General features: G+C 43.8%; 1 protein-coding gene across 1 annotated transcript in view; it reads right to left on the reverse strand.

Moving 5' to 3' along the window:
* The window catches only part of ZNF365 (zinc finger protein 365), a 20,348-nt gene extending 6,137 nt beyond the window's left edge, over positions 1-14,211 (reverse strand). The window contains exons 1-3 of the mRNA XM_009325830.1: positions 13,481-14,211; positions 2,329-2,509; positions 255-292 (exon numbers count right to left, since the gene is read on the reverse strand). Coding sequence (XP_009324105.1) covers positions 255-292; positions 2,329-2,509; positions 13,481-14,211 — 950 coding nt within the window. The remainder of the gene's footprint in view (positions 1-254; positions 293-2,328; positions 2,510-13,480) is intronic.
* Positions 14,212-14,273: the final 62 nt, after the last annotated feature.

The raw sequence follows: 14,273 nt of genomic DNA on the forward strand, positions 1-14,273 counted from the left end.
CAGGAAGGAGTCATTCATTTAACAGAAAATTATTATTCTTTTTTTCTTTACAGAATATCTAATTTTAGCTTTGATCTAGCAGAAATCTGTTTTTCCTCTATTACGTGACATAAATATAGATCATACTCTGATATAGAACCTGATCCAAACCCAACCTGATTCAGGCTTTTGGATAAGGTGAAATGCAAAAGCAGAAACGTAAGCATGTCAAGTTAGTATCTTGAAGTAAGAGAAAAATAAAAACATATACATACAGGCATCTGGGTTTCTTATTTAATGAAATGTCTGTAAACTGCAAAGAAAATAGAAACAGGTTATTAATATTAATATTACATTATCAAGTAATTAAAGTACAGGGATAAAATATGTGCAGTCTTCAAAATCCTATTTCCATTCTCACCTGCTGTTAAAACTAGAAGAATATTCATGAAAGAAACGGGGAAAAAAAAAAACCTTTTACAGATTATTACTCCAACTTATTACATCTGTTTTCAAAATTCATAACGTGAGTTGTTAGTGGTTGGATTTTTTCCCCATTATTTTTATCATAACTATAATCAAAGTAAATTGCTAAAGAAATGTGGGCTGAACAGAGATCCTTCACATTAGATTAAACAGTATGGATACAATGAGAAGTAATTATTGTGTTCAAGATAATTAATAAGGGACAGTGCCTGAATAAGCTATATTAAATTAACTTCCTCTCAGAGCCTTTAATTTTGCAGCGATACATTTCCTTCACACAAGCGGCTAGGAAACTCCAGCTACAAGCCCTTGGCTCTGCCTACAGTGGCACTGAAGGGTGGAGGGCGAGAACGCAAGCATTTCTGTCCCTTCCCGCCCCAAATCCTGAGACCAGCTAGGAACAACATAGCCTCAGTGCCAGCACAACTTCGCATGACTTCATTTTTTACAACAGTTTGGTTCACAGCGTGGAAACACTTTGTTTAGTCCCTCTTTTAGTGGAGGTCAGGAAAGGAGGTGTTTAATGCCAGCTCAGCCTAAATCGGTCTGGGTACTAAATCAATTCTTTGTACTGATCTCCCATCAGTGCTACTGGACTGAGCCTTTGAATATCATTTAATGAAGTCACTGAGCCAAGCAAGTCAGATTTAGCATCTGAAAATGATTATGTTCTCATAAATGTTCCCTCTGTCCCTGGTATTGTCCACACTTTGCAGATGGATTTTTGCCCAGTCTAACTTTGCTTGTCATCCGTCTTGGATGGAGTCTGGAGCCATCTCATGGTGTGCTTTTCTGTAATTACCTCCTGAAGGTCAGGCTGGTCAATATTCGGATGGATGACCTTAGAGGAATGCTGAAGTCACTCAGAAAGCAGGGCAGCTGCCTCAAAAATTAGTGCCTTCCCCACGGGACACTGCTGAGCCAGGGATCCCGGTAAACACATCAAGATCAGGGGAGATGATTTAATACCGAGGCCCATCTTTACAGTCCCCCTCAGTGTTCTCGCAGACACTGTTTGAGATGTCCTGCGTTAGATTTCAGCACACCTACATTTATTCAGGCCTTGCCTAAAGTTCTTTGTCTTCCAAGTGGCTATGGGAACCTTTGCTTTCCACCATTACATACCTGTTCAGTGCTGTGCGTGACCAAATGCCTTTCCTCTCACCTCCCAGGATGAGCAGTTACTTAGCATAGGAAGCATGGGTTATTCATTTAAACTGAAATGTTCTTTGGAAGTCATGTGGATAAAACTCGCCATATAAATGTAATGCATTGTAGCGAAAATACTGAGTTTAAGTATTAATAATGAGGACTTTTAAAGAAATCATGTATTTTAAAAAACAATGTTCAGACAGCTTTGATTTCTAATCTTGGGGGGACAGGCCTGTGGGAATCCATTCACCATTTCTAAGAGTCCTGTGATAGGTTACTACAGAAAGCAAGCTGATTTGCCAGCAGGCTGACATGTCCTCTGTAGGGATCCACATCTTTCCTGAAAATCTTTAGACATCTCCAAAAAACTGCCAAGTCACTAAGTGACATAAAGGAAAGTGTTTGTTGCAAAGGTAACAGCAGCAATAGCCAAAGCTGGAAAAAAAAATTAAGTATCTGGCAAATATTTCATTATTCTCTGCTCTCCCTTTGCCATCTTTGGCTATTGCTGCTCTTCCAACCTCTGCTCCTTTCACTCATGTGAAGTAGCAGTTTAAAATATAAATAAAACAAGTCTAAGGAAACGTTTCACAAATCCAGATCTGTCTGGAGTAGCAATGAGCCTGACCCACTGGGCGCACCCGTATTCAAACTCAAGTACTTTCCCTCTGGTGGTGGGTGACAATGAAGGGAAGGACTTTGCTGGCTTACCACGTGCTCGCTGATGTTGGTGTGGTTGCATACCATCTGCTGATTTTGGTAATATTCTAGCTGCCTTTCTGCCAGATCCACGCGTTGCAACAGGTTCTCAATGAAGTGCTGGAGTCTGGCTTTTCCCCGCACTTCTTTTTCTGCTGCTTCTTCCAGGAAGTGGTTGAAAGTAACAACTTCTCTGCAAGACAGAAACATTGCAAAGAGGCCACATTTAAGTAATGGGAAGGGCCTTTATCTCACTGCTGTCAAAAAATTACTGATGCTTCTCCTGTTTTTTATGGTGATAGCCTATGGTGGCTAATTACTGTCCTTCACCTCTATTAAGAGATTTCAACCTTTTTGTGGACATTTAGTGAAGATCTGGAACCCTGAATGCTGAATTTAAGTTTATGGGCAGTGGGCTTGGGGATTTTTTGTCACATTAGTAGGTCTCTTGGAGATAGTCCTTAGTGGTCCACAGGGTAGAAATGTCATTAAGCATCACATCTCGAGGTATCTGGAGACAGCTACAGCCACCTTATCTTTTTTTTACTTACCCATGTGTACATCAGCCCTGAAACATGACGAAAAGTGGATGAATCCCCAAATTCACCTTCCCAGTTCATCATAATCTTACAATGGTAGTTTAATGTTGCTACTGGGGTGGTTCCTAACTTAAAAGAGCTACTGTGGCCGTAAAACTTCATTTTGCCTGCAATCCTGCAAGTACGTCAAAATGCAGTGTTATGATCTGGAGCTAGTGGGAGCACAGGAGATTACTAGATAATCTACAGATTACAGACCAAGGAGTATGTGCGTGGGAAGAGCAAGTTTTAGGTCAGGAGTTTAGAAATGTTTCTTGTCTGGTAACATGACTGGAAGAAACAGATAGCACTGCTGACTGTGAAAGGTCCCAGCTCTGTACTGAGACATAGCTCATTTTAAGTGCTCTGCATACTATCAGTTTACTACCAGTAATCAGGCCACCACTTGGACCTCCGATCAGGAGTTTCTGGGTGGGAGAAGTTTGGTTACAGAGTGAAGCATGTGTTACGAAAAATGGCAAATCTGAGCATGCAGGACTTCCCCAGTTAATAAATGCCTGAATAAACAGTTCTTGCTCTGCCAATGAAACCATGTTAATTTTCGCTTTGTACAAAACTGAAGGGGTGGGAGTTGGGGGAACCAGTGCTTGCCAAGTGAAAAGGGCGTGATTGCTTGGTAGAAATACATCACCTGAGGAAAAAGCATTTTAGGCAGAAACTAGGAAACAGTTTGTAGCAGTAAGAGCCTTTCAAAGCTTAGCTTGCTTATAACAAATCCAAAGTTTCTCTGCATTTCGTTGTTTTAACTCAGTATAGTTGTAGGTAACTGGTTTAACTCAGTATAGCTGTTTTAACAGTGAGCTGGTTTGCGCTAAGAAGAGTTAGGCACAAGTGGTCAGCTATGGAAATTCGCCATCTAGGATTCAGGCTGGGTCTGCCTGCTCTAAACAACAGCAACAGGCTGTTTGCACGGCTGATCTAATGGTAGGAATGAGGTAAAAACAAGCACGTATTGTTTGGACGAAGAACATCAATGAATATTAGTTTATATTAACTTACCCACAAAATCTTGCTTAAGAAACAGAGAAGTACCTTGTTTGTTAAGCTCAGCTAATCCATTCCATTTCAAGGTTCTGTACAGTTTCTGTGATTATTAGCTTGCCCAGAGCGACCTGGTAATAAAAAGCCTGAAGAATGCTTAGGAAGAAGCCAATCTAAACTCATTAAGGACAATTTTAGGGCTTTATTCTCACTGTGCTTACAGCATTGTAACTTCTTTGATTTCATGATGCCACTCTGTATTTGTGTTAGCGTAGGAGCAACCTGAAGCCCTTGGCACTCTGGCAGGCTCCTCTTTTATAGTGGACAGGAAGCTCAAAAGGACAGAAACTCAGCAGGTCGGCTCCAAATCCCTTACCCTTTGGGTAAGGAAGGAGAACTGCGCGTGGTCCGCCAGGCCACTGGCCCTCCTGCAGGAAGGCTGGGACAGAGTGGGGAGCTGTCAGCCTGGGACACCATGAGGATTATGTGATACGATTTCTATCTTTTACTCTCTGCTCTTATGCTTGTGGAAAGATGGATGTTCACAGAGGTCAGATGCTGCTCCTCATGAAGTCACGGGGAAGCTGAGCCTTTGAATATTGTGGGGCCCAATTGGTAGAGGCATAAACCAGAGCACAGCAATGATACCTTCTGGTGCTGCTGTTGGCTTGCGCATGTCGCTGCAGTGGGAGACCACAAGCATCGAGGACTTGGCATTTGTTTTTTTAAAAGGGTGATAGCTTCATGAATGCTAACATTTGTAATTGTGTCAGCACAGGTAATTCAAAAGCATTCATTAATTGCCTGCTCCATGGCATGAACAAATCACCCACAAATTTTTCCTTTCCTACAAGTATCTCCTTAGTGAGCTGTGCTATAGAGGGGGCAGGGGGAAGCAGTGTTTTTTCTGGAAGACTTTGATCACTATCAGGAGGAGAACAGACACATAGTGTCAATAAATTCCCTAGTATTTTCCTTGCTTTCTAGACTACTCAAGATCACTCGGCATCCTACATGCCATTATTTGTAGGAACTGTTATTAGCAGCAGTAGTAGCACTTCCATAATTTTTCTCTATTTGTTTAGCTGTCTCCATGCAGCCTATGAACCTGCCTTTAATAACTTTTATCTAAACACTTTCCTTTCAGCTGAAATGGTACCAGCACTCTGTAAATTCCCTTTATAAAGACAGGAGTCAGAATATACCCACCCACCAGGTCTCGGTCGCACGCCTTGTGCTGATAACCAGCACTTCTGTTAGTTCAGCTACTTTCTTTGTTTCCACTTCATTCTCATCTCTCAGAAGAACAACATCAAGCCCCAAGGAGTGACTGCTAATAAGTGTCTCTACTTGCTCCAACACCTCTTCCTCAGAGAGCTCGCTCCATGCCATGGCTATGCCTTGGTTACCTGAAGGGAGTTCCCAGAAGAATTTTTACCTTCCTCCCACCATGAACCACAGGGAAATGGTTCAAAGAACTCATGTAGCTTCCTGCAGCTGCTGTTTATCTGTTTAATTGCCTTTCTTGTCTCTTGTAGTTTGCCCAGACTTTTTCTTAGGCATACTGATGACCCTCTCACTTCGATTCTATTTCTAGATAGTTGTGATGATTTTTTGCTTATGCTCTTTATTTTACTTTCAATTTATTGCTCCAGGCCTCTGCCAATTTTGGGGGGATTATGTGATACGATTTCTATCTTTTACTCTCTGCTCTTATGCTTGTGGAAAGATGGATGTTCACAGAGGTCAGATGCTGCTCCTCATGAAGTCAGGGGGAAGCTGAGCCCGTGAATATTGTGGGGCCCAATTGGTAGAGGCATAAACCAGAGCACAGCAGCACAGGCCCGCTGGGCTCTGTGTCTTGACAGAACAGCCTTGTCAGCAGTGCTCACCTGAAACGGGAATCATTTGTTAAAGCCTGGCTCAGACCTGAAGCGTTGTTCTTTCTAATGAGAGGTCTCTGCTACCCTGCGCAGACTATTCTACATCTGGCGCACTGCTGCTATATTAAAAAAAGGTTATGTAGAGTTATTAACTCCCCTTGAACTCTTCTGCTCTCAGCATCATCTCTTTCCCACTCTACTCTGCTCCTCCATTCGCTCTCTGCCCATCAGCCTGCAGACTCCTGCCCCTTTTTGCTCAGCTGCACCCTGGCATTTGCTGTAGTACCATAAGCTCTAGATCCTGCCATTAAATTTTCTGAGCAGAGAAGATGATGCTCAGCGCAGCTCAGATCTCTTTAAATTTCTGTAATGGATAGCAGAGTGATCTCATCTGTTTGCTCATAGTTTACTATACTAATATTAAGGTAAGCTGTATAGCAAAACATTTTGTTACAGGGCTGTGAGCGGGCAGCAGGGAGAAGGGTGGGTTTTTTGCTTTGTCTTGGGTGCTCTTATCAGACAAAACCTTTCAGGAGGAGGGATCGTTGCTGCTTCCCAGAGAGCAGAGGGCACATCGAACTGCCAGCAGCTTGTGGCAACAGGGTGAGGCAAACAAGAGGGAAAGACAAAGCAGACAAGGGGGATGCAACCCGGGAGGTGTGCAAGAGGAGCAGGAGGTGCCTGTACTGCCAGACTGCCGTAGAAGAGCTCTTCCCAGTGCCAGAGGAGCCCAGGAGGAATTTATTGCATTGCAGCAGGCAACTCAGAGGTGCTCAGCCGAAAAAACAAGTGCAGAGGGAAGGACTCACTATACGCAAGAAAGACTTGCTGCCAAAGCTTTTATTTTAATCTGACTCTGCCAGGGAGTTAACCTGTTGTAGTTCACCAGACTTAACTAGTTTGGCGTTTTGCATTCCAACTGCAGCCTAGCTGCCCTCATGGAAAAACTGCAGATAGCCTGCCCTGAAACTTTTCCTGAAACCTTCTTTATGGAGGCTGTTGTCATGAAACAGTATGAGCTGTGGTAAATAAACTTATAAATCATAGACTGACTAGGTGACATTTATTCTTCTGCCTTTACCACTACATTATACAGTGCTCCTTGCAGGACTAGTGAGCTGCAGTTCTTGTTTTCCCGAAGCAGTTGCTGGCATGTGGACCCTGCAGACACCCTTAGTATTTGTATGGCTTTCAGCAGTTAAGCATGTGATACACAGAGTAGATGCAGAGGTTGGGACAGCTCCAGCTCCTTAACAACTGACAAGAAGGGCTAATGATTTCTCACATTGTGACCAAGCCCTCCTACAGATGCATAATACTGGTCCCAGGACTATTTACAGCAACTTTGACACCTGCAACTGCTCTGTAGGTGGAGAAAAGCCTGAGGCTCTATGCAGATTCTGAAGGCAAGTATCAAATCCCTTTAGAGAATTGCACTTGGAATAACTGCCTAAAATCAATAGAAAACCAAACACATTATTTTACCTGAAGATGGGAAAATTCCTACTACAGTAAGTAGTAAAGTGATTTACTTGTGAAAATATTTAAAATATGTGTATTCATTAAGTATTAACACCACTGACCTCATCCCATTGGTGTTATTGCCTAAAGGCTGCTATCTGTTATTCATTAGGTTGTGGTTTCACATTCCTACACCACTATCAGCACATTCGATTTAAGAGGTTCACACCTCCTCCCCTCAGAAAGTTATTGTCCTACCAGTTGCACCCATTCAGTGGGCTGTGCTCTAGATCTGAGCCCTGAACTTACTGGGGTGACACCGTGAAGATTAAAATGCTTTATTTCACAGAGCCATTCTGTGGGATAATCATGCTACACTCGAACCAGTGCAGCGGGGGGGGGGGGGGGGGGGGGGGGGGGGGGACAGTAATCTCTTGAGTGGGAAGATAAAAGGAAACAGGGAAGAGGGAGTGGGACCACCTGAAACTGAGGGTGGAAGAACGATATGTAGCTGTGGTCTTATTCTACTTAGAGCAAAATCAAAACTGTTTTGTTGTACAACTGAAATGCGTGTTTTAAGGAAAGCTGTTGTTTTAAAGCATAAATTGCAATGATCTTTAAGAGCCAACTCTTAATCCCATTGTCGAGACGTTACTTGCACATAATTCCATTACTTGCAAATCCAAGGTGAAGCCAGTGGCAAGAATAACTATTCCCCACCACAGCTATTCTGAAATAGCCCTCACACTGCAGGCTGTGCCAGAGCAGAAGCATGACCAGACAGTCTCAAAACAGATGCATTAGACTGGTTAAAGAAACTACTATCAGAGATATGGCAACATACTACATTAATGCTCTTACCCTATAATTAGCAGACAAAGTGAAATTGTTTAAGTCACCATTGAAGGTAGCTTCCAGCTGAGGACCAGCTTCAAATGCTTTCCCTGTTCAGACTTACTGAAAAACCAACTCTACCAGTTTCATTTTCTTACATAAATTCCAGAAACAAGCCTCTTGGTGTCCTCTAGAAGTAAAGTTCATAGCTGGTTTTAGTTTCAGTTGTTTTCTTGAGGTCTTATTCAACACAGTCTTATTAACTTTGGGCAGGCTTCTTTGTTATCTTTAGGATCACAGTACTCGCTCTCAGCTGCATTCTCCTTCATCAAACATTGAATAATCCCTTTCGGGGCACATTTTCTAATTAAATCATTCATTTGCTCAGCAGCTCTGCTGAAAGCTTGACCCTGTAGCCATCATTCATCAAAACTGTCCAGGGCTCAAATGATGCAGGTTGGTGAACCGGGACCTGTCTTTGGTAGCTGTGCTTGCTTCTCTAGAACATCCAGTTTTCTTTTTTTCCCCAAAATAATAAAAAAAAAAGCTTTGGCCTTTTGACTTTCTAAATATGAGAATAAGTGACACAAGAGTGACTTTTGTGACACTTTCCTGTGCTTAGAGTAAGACTACTTCAACTATGTATTAGTATCGTTAGTGTGGTACCTCCACCTGTCTTGCCCCTCACCAAAGCTCATCTCCACGAGGGCATCACACTAGTATAACAGCATGTACCCGCGTGCATATTAGCACAGCCATTTTGCAAAGGGAACAGGAATAAAATTTAACTAAAAAGATATCTTTGCTTTGCCACTGCCTTTGTTGGACTGCTATAGGTTTTATTTTAAAAAAATCAACTGACAAGTCTAAAGAAATAACCGTACTGCCCTACAAACTCTTCAAATGGGCAGCCCTGTGCCTGCTGGTTGCCTAAACCAACACTCCTCCCTCTCATCAGAATGAGGGAGTAAACAGTGCTGTCATTTGAAATTAGTGCTTTGATTAGCAACAACAATATAACTCTGAGAAGAATTTACTCCCTACAGAGTTGTGAAGTCTACAGACTTGCTGCTTGCTTTGGAGAACACATCAGAGAAACCAGCTTCTGACAATGTGACCACTTGGTGGATCACAGTTTTTATGTCTCTATCTTATATGCTTGGTCCAAGCAGAGGCTCAGGACACACGGGCTTCTACAGCTAGAACAGAGAAGCAGAAATGAAATTCCATCAAGTCGAAGTGACCTCAGGTCTACTGCCTCCGCTGAGGACTGCCAGAGTCACAGCAGTGCGATGTCTGCCTTTGCTACACTGGGCAGAAAGGAAATATGTGAGGCCTAGAAGAGCTCCATCTCCTCCTTCCAGAAACCCAGATGTTTAAACAAAGAATTTAGATCCCTCCTCCCTAAGTCTTCTTGGGGCTTCCTAACTGAATTATTCCTGCTAATGCACATTTTCCCTTAGCTTTCCTATTTGACTCCACAGTTGGATCCAAAATCAGAACCGTTATCCAAAGTGCAATTGTACTGGTTTTTTTTCCTATCTTCTTGTATACCCTTCTGAAGAAGAAATTTGTTAAATCCTAACTTTTTCATTTTTTCATAGCCAATCTATAGGTCAGAAGTGATGATTAAACCTGCAAACACATCCTCTTCCATAGTTGGTTAATTCTTTCATTCTTACATGTAGATGCAGGTCTAGCCTAATAGCCCAGATAGGTCCCTGGATTATCTGGGCACATTTTATAAAGATGATAATAAACTGGATTATTAAATTCAGTATTATGGAGTCATTTGATCTCTGATAGTGATTGTTCATTCACATAAGATACTGACAGAGTAGGTGGATATGGAGGAATACTCAAGTATGGGCCCAGTATAAACACCTGTAACTTCTTTATCAGAACATTGTTGCTTTTCAAGAATTACTTGAAGGGGTCCCCATAAAAGTTGTCAGCTTCTCTACAGTGCCTCCAAAGCTATTCGTTTTTGTGACCTTATCCAAGACTTGGACTAGAATTTTCTTCCTCTTTTGGATAGTTTGTTGGTGTTTGGGTTTGTTTTTTTTTTTTAACCCCTCAGACTGATCTAGGGTAGTCATACCTCACTCTCTTTGAGGTCTAGAAATGCATGTTGATTAAAAACCCTTTCCTGTTTCCACATGCACCCTATTCCGTGATCTCTGGTAGTGGGGACAACCATTCAGAGACCAAAGGAAGGCTGGTTTCTTTTACTTCCTTAGAAACAGGATGGTAAGGAGGTGTTTCAGGGAAGAAAGGTGTTTTCTTTTTCCTCCTACAAAGAGGAAAGAGGAACAAATTTTCAGCTACAGTGGCTCAATATCAATGCTAGTTTTGGGGAAAGTTATCCATATTCACAAGACTGCTTATGAAAAAAAAATCCAAAGAAACTGATGAAAGCATTTGTTTCTGAAGGTCAGCAAGTATCAAAGCAGTCCCTAAGGGCTGCCTTTGACTTTCCACAGTCTGCAGTGAGGACTCTTGCTTCTGCAATTTCCATTAAGCAGTCTTGTTTGGCCTTCTAATCATCTGGACTTTGTCCAGAAATCAAAGCCAAAGTTGAGATCCTCCTTTTTTGAAGGAGAGAGTCTTTTCAGCACACCAAATAAGTTTTTGAACACACAGGAATGAATATGTAGACAGGTCTCAGAATTTACCAACAGTCCATGAGAAAAACCAGATAAGCGACACTTGTTACCAGAGTCATGAACATCCTTTCTCTTCCCTCTACCAGAGCATACCATCCAGTGCCTCCCTGCTACTGGCACAAAGCTAAGTGTCTCAGGCATTTTTAGAGGTTCAAATCTGAAAAGCTGCCCTTAGAAGTACTAGTCTTGCTTTTACAAAGCATTGTTTATACCTACCTTCCTTCTCAATTTGCTAATTATACAATGGCCTTTTAATTGGGAAACCGTACGGTGCATTTTTCTATGGCACTATCCCTTGTTATCACCCAAGACAGGAAATACAGGAACCATCTGAACAAAAAAAAAAAATTACGTATTTTCAGTTTTTCTAAGTGAACTCTACCTATTTTTACACCCTCCCAGCCTCCTCAGAGTACCTTCATAGTGACTTCTAAAAGGCAACGCTATGGGCCTACACACAGGCACACGCAAGAACATACTATGACTCCCCTCTTTTCCCCTCGGTACTCTGGGCTGATATTCTTTCATCCTACCCACTAGCAAGCATTAGGCTCATTTACCTTTAGAAATTAACACACCGCTGTGTAGTATCTATTCACTCATTCCTATTGCTGCTTTTGCTTCCAAGTTTTTTTTATCTTCTCTATTGAAAGCTGAAGCAAGCTAGTGGTAATCCTAGAAGAGCAATACCCTGGGTACTCAGGTGAAGTCTCTTGTGCAACTGCCTCTTTTGGTTAGTGTTTCTTACAAGTCAAATAACCTTCGGTCTTCCCTGTAACATCAATTTCGGAGCTACCTCAACTGCTTATGCATTCACCCTCCTCCTTTAGAGATGGCTAGAATTATAAACAGCAATTACCTGAGCTCCTGCCCCTTTCACGAGCCTGGCAATGCGCTAGTGTGAAGGACAGTGTTTCCCCACTTCTCTCACTGTGTTCAGTCTTTTCTCGCCTCAGAACCACAGCCTGCCACTGCTGCTAGCAAGCAGTCTGCCAAGGGAGCAAGCGGCCTCTTCCTTGTGCCTTTTCCCAATATAATTAAAAATCGCAACTTTTGCTGCCTTGTACTTGTCACAGATCAGTGTCCTTTTCCATCCTCCCTGTATAATACCTATTCTTTCTACCAGATAACTCTATTCCCCCCCCTTTCTCTTTTTCCACGAGCTCTTTTCTTCTTCTGCAGCACTGCAAAACTCTGGTTTTGCTCCACTGAATGGTTTCTGCCTTCTCCTGACAGTCATGTTTTTTCTGTGGATCTCAAGCCTTGAATTTTAAAAACACTGTCTGCGTTTAGTTTGGGGTAAGATTCATACCATGTAACTTTAGATATCTGAAGTTCAGCATCTAGCCTAAGATGGCTGCTTACCTGAGGTCCCCCTCTAGTCTGTAGAGGGAGGAAGGACCTCCACAGAGCAATCCGTCCCCCTCTAAGATACTCTTCTAGAACAAGTAGGATGAATCACGCTGTGAAAGAGCCCATAAGGGGAGCTTGGCTAGATGGGAATACCAAAACTACTTCAAACTGTAAGTTATCTTCATGGCCTCCTTTCCAGCATACTTTCAAATCTGACTCAGTTCCACTATTATCTTTAGCTTCATCTTGAGTCCTTCAGTCTTCTCTTCCATGAGGATCACCTGATATTTCAAAAATCAGAGGTTCTGTTGAATATCCCTTCAAGGAAGATACACACCCCAGAGGCTCAAGTCCCACCACCTTTGCTGTCCCCTCCTCTGGGAAATCTATAGCACTGCCTCAAGATAGATGACTCCTACTGATATAGGAGCCACCATCAGCTTTTCTTCCTAGCCCTTAGACTACAAGAAGGAACGATGAAAGCCCTCCAAACTTCCTACACTGAACTCCTACACCACCTTCCTTATTTCTTCTAAGATCAGCGTCATGGCAACTAGCACTTCTCATCTTCCCTTTGTAAGCTGATGAACTGGTTTAGAGGCACTCCATTACCAAGGCTCTTTATTTGCACTCCTCTAAAATAAGTTGTGTTGCTCCGAAAAGCCTGAAAGGTTTCAGCAAGTGCTGAATAAACTAAGTAGTTCATGTATAAATAATATATCAGCTATCACTACATTTTTAATGGATGCATCACGAACATATTTTTAGATGGCCTAGGTTAGTCAGAACGACTCTGGCATCTGCTTCCCATTCCCACATAAGCAATTCCAGTTTCACAGTTCTGTGTCCATCTAAAACACCTACACGGACGTGGCCTTTTCAGCACTGTCTCCAGTACAGCTTGCTGCTGCACGGGAGACCATCCCACTCCACAAGTAGCCTGCTGACCATGGTGGGATGACCTCAGGGAAAAGGTGCTGTTGGGTATTCTTACATACTTCCTCCAGCACTTATCGACCTATCTCTTCTTAAAAAGATAACGGATTAGAGGTGTCAGTGTAAATTCGATTACATGCTGATGATAGCTTCTACTTGTCCCTACCCCCATGAAACCAGGGATACAACACAGGCATTAGAGTGTAAAAGTTAGTCACTGTGGAGTCAAGCACGAAAGCCACCTGCTCGGGGAGCTGTCCCCTGCCTTGCAGGGGACATGATCACATGGGCTACAACTCTAGAAATACAGCCATCAGAAGCTGGTGAGCACCAGGCCCTTTTATAATCAGCAAGCAACCGAACCATCCCCTCTCTTCTCCCCCAAAGGCTTTCACTCGCACAGGTGCTGGCCAGCCGGCACAAAACCATCAGCTCTCGCCTCCCCACTTACTCCTCTTTCCGGTGAAGCTCCTCCTCAGACTCGGTGAGGCGCTGCTTCAAGGCTGCGATCATCTCCACTGCCACGTCCACCTGCCGGCTCAGGGCCCGCTCCCGTCGCTGCACCTCCTGCTTCTTCTGGGACAGCTGCACAAAAGCTGCCCGCACCTCCAGCAGCTCCGCCGTCTTCTGGGCCAGCTCTTTGGTAAGCTTGTCGATTCGCTTCTCAATTGTTTTGTCCACGGCCTCTACCATCCTGTTAAACTTTTCTCTGACGTGTGCCTCGAAGGAGGCTTTGGAGTCAGTGGCCGGGAGGCCGGGTTTAGAAATGTGCTCACCGGGAGAGTCAGCCGACACATAGTTTGCAGCGTAGGAGACGGGGCGTTCAGCTTCCACCTCCAGAGGCTGCCCGCGCTTTGTGCTCTCGCAGGACGCATTGCAAAAATTCAGGTAGGGCCCTTTTTGCTGTACGGCGCTGCCGGGGCTCCCCAGGCTGCCCTGGGTGGCAGACTCCGGCGGGGAGATCAGCTCCACGTCTTTCAGGGGTGAAAACAGGCTGCTCTTGCTCAGGAGGCTTCTCTCCTCGTAGCTGTGGCTGTACTCCAGGTGCGCCCGCAGAGAGGCGAGGCTCCTGAACCTGGTGTGGTCACCGCATCGCGGGCAGCGGAAGGGGAGGCAGACGCTGACGCTCCCGAGCGGCTCCTGCCAGGGGTGCCTGCCTTCATCCCGGGCCGTCTGTTGCATTCCTCGCCGGGCCCTAGGTGGGAGAAAAGAGCCCGCGTTCACGGATTTCCGGGGCCGGGGTA

The sequence above is a fragment of the Pygoscelis adeliae genome, unplaced genomic scaffold (assembly GCF_000699105.1).
Source record: "Pygoscelis adeliae isolate BGI_AS28 unplaced genomic scaffold, ASM69910v1 Scaffold4, whole genome shotgun sequence".
Classification (NCBI taxonomy): Eukaryota; Metazoa; Chordata; class Aves; order Sphenisciformes; family Spheniscidae; genus Pygoscelis; species Pygoscelis adeliae.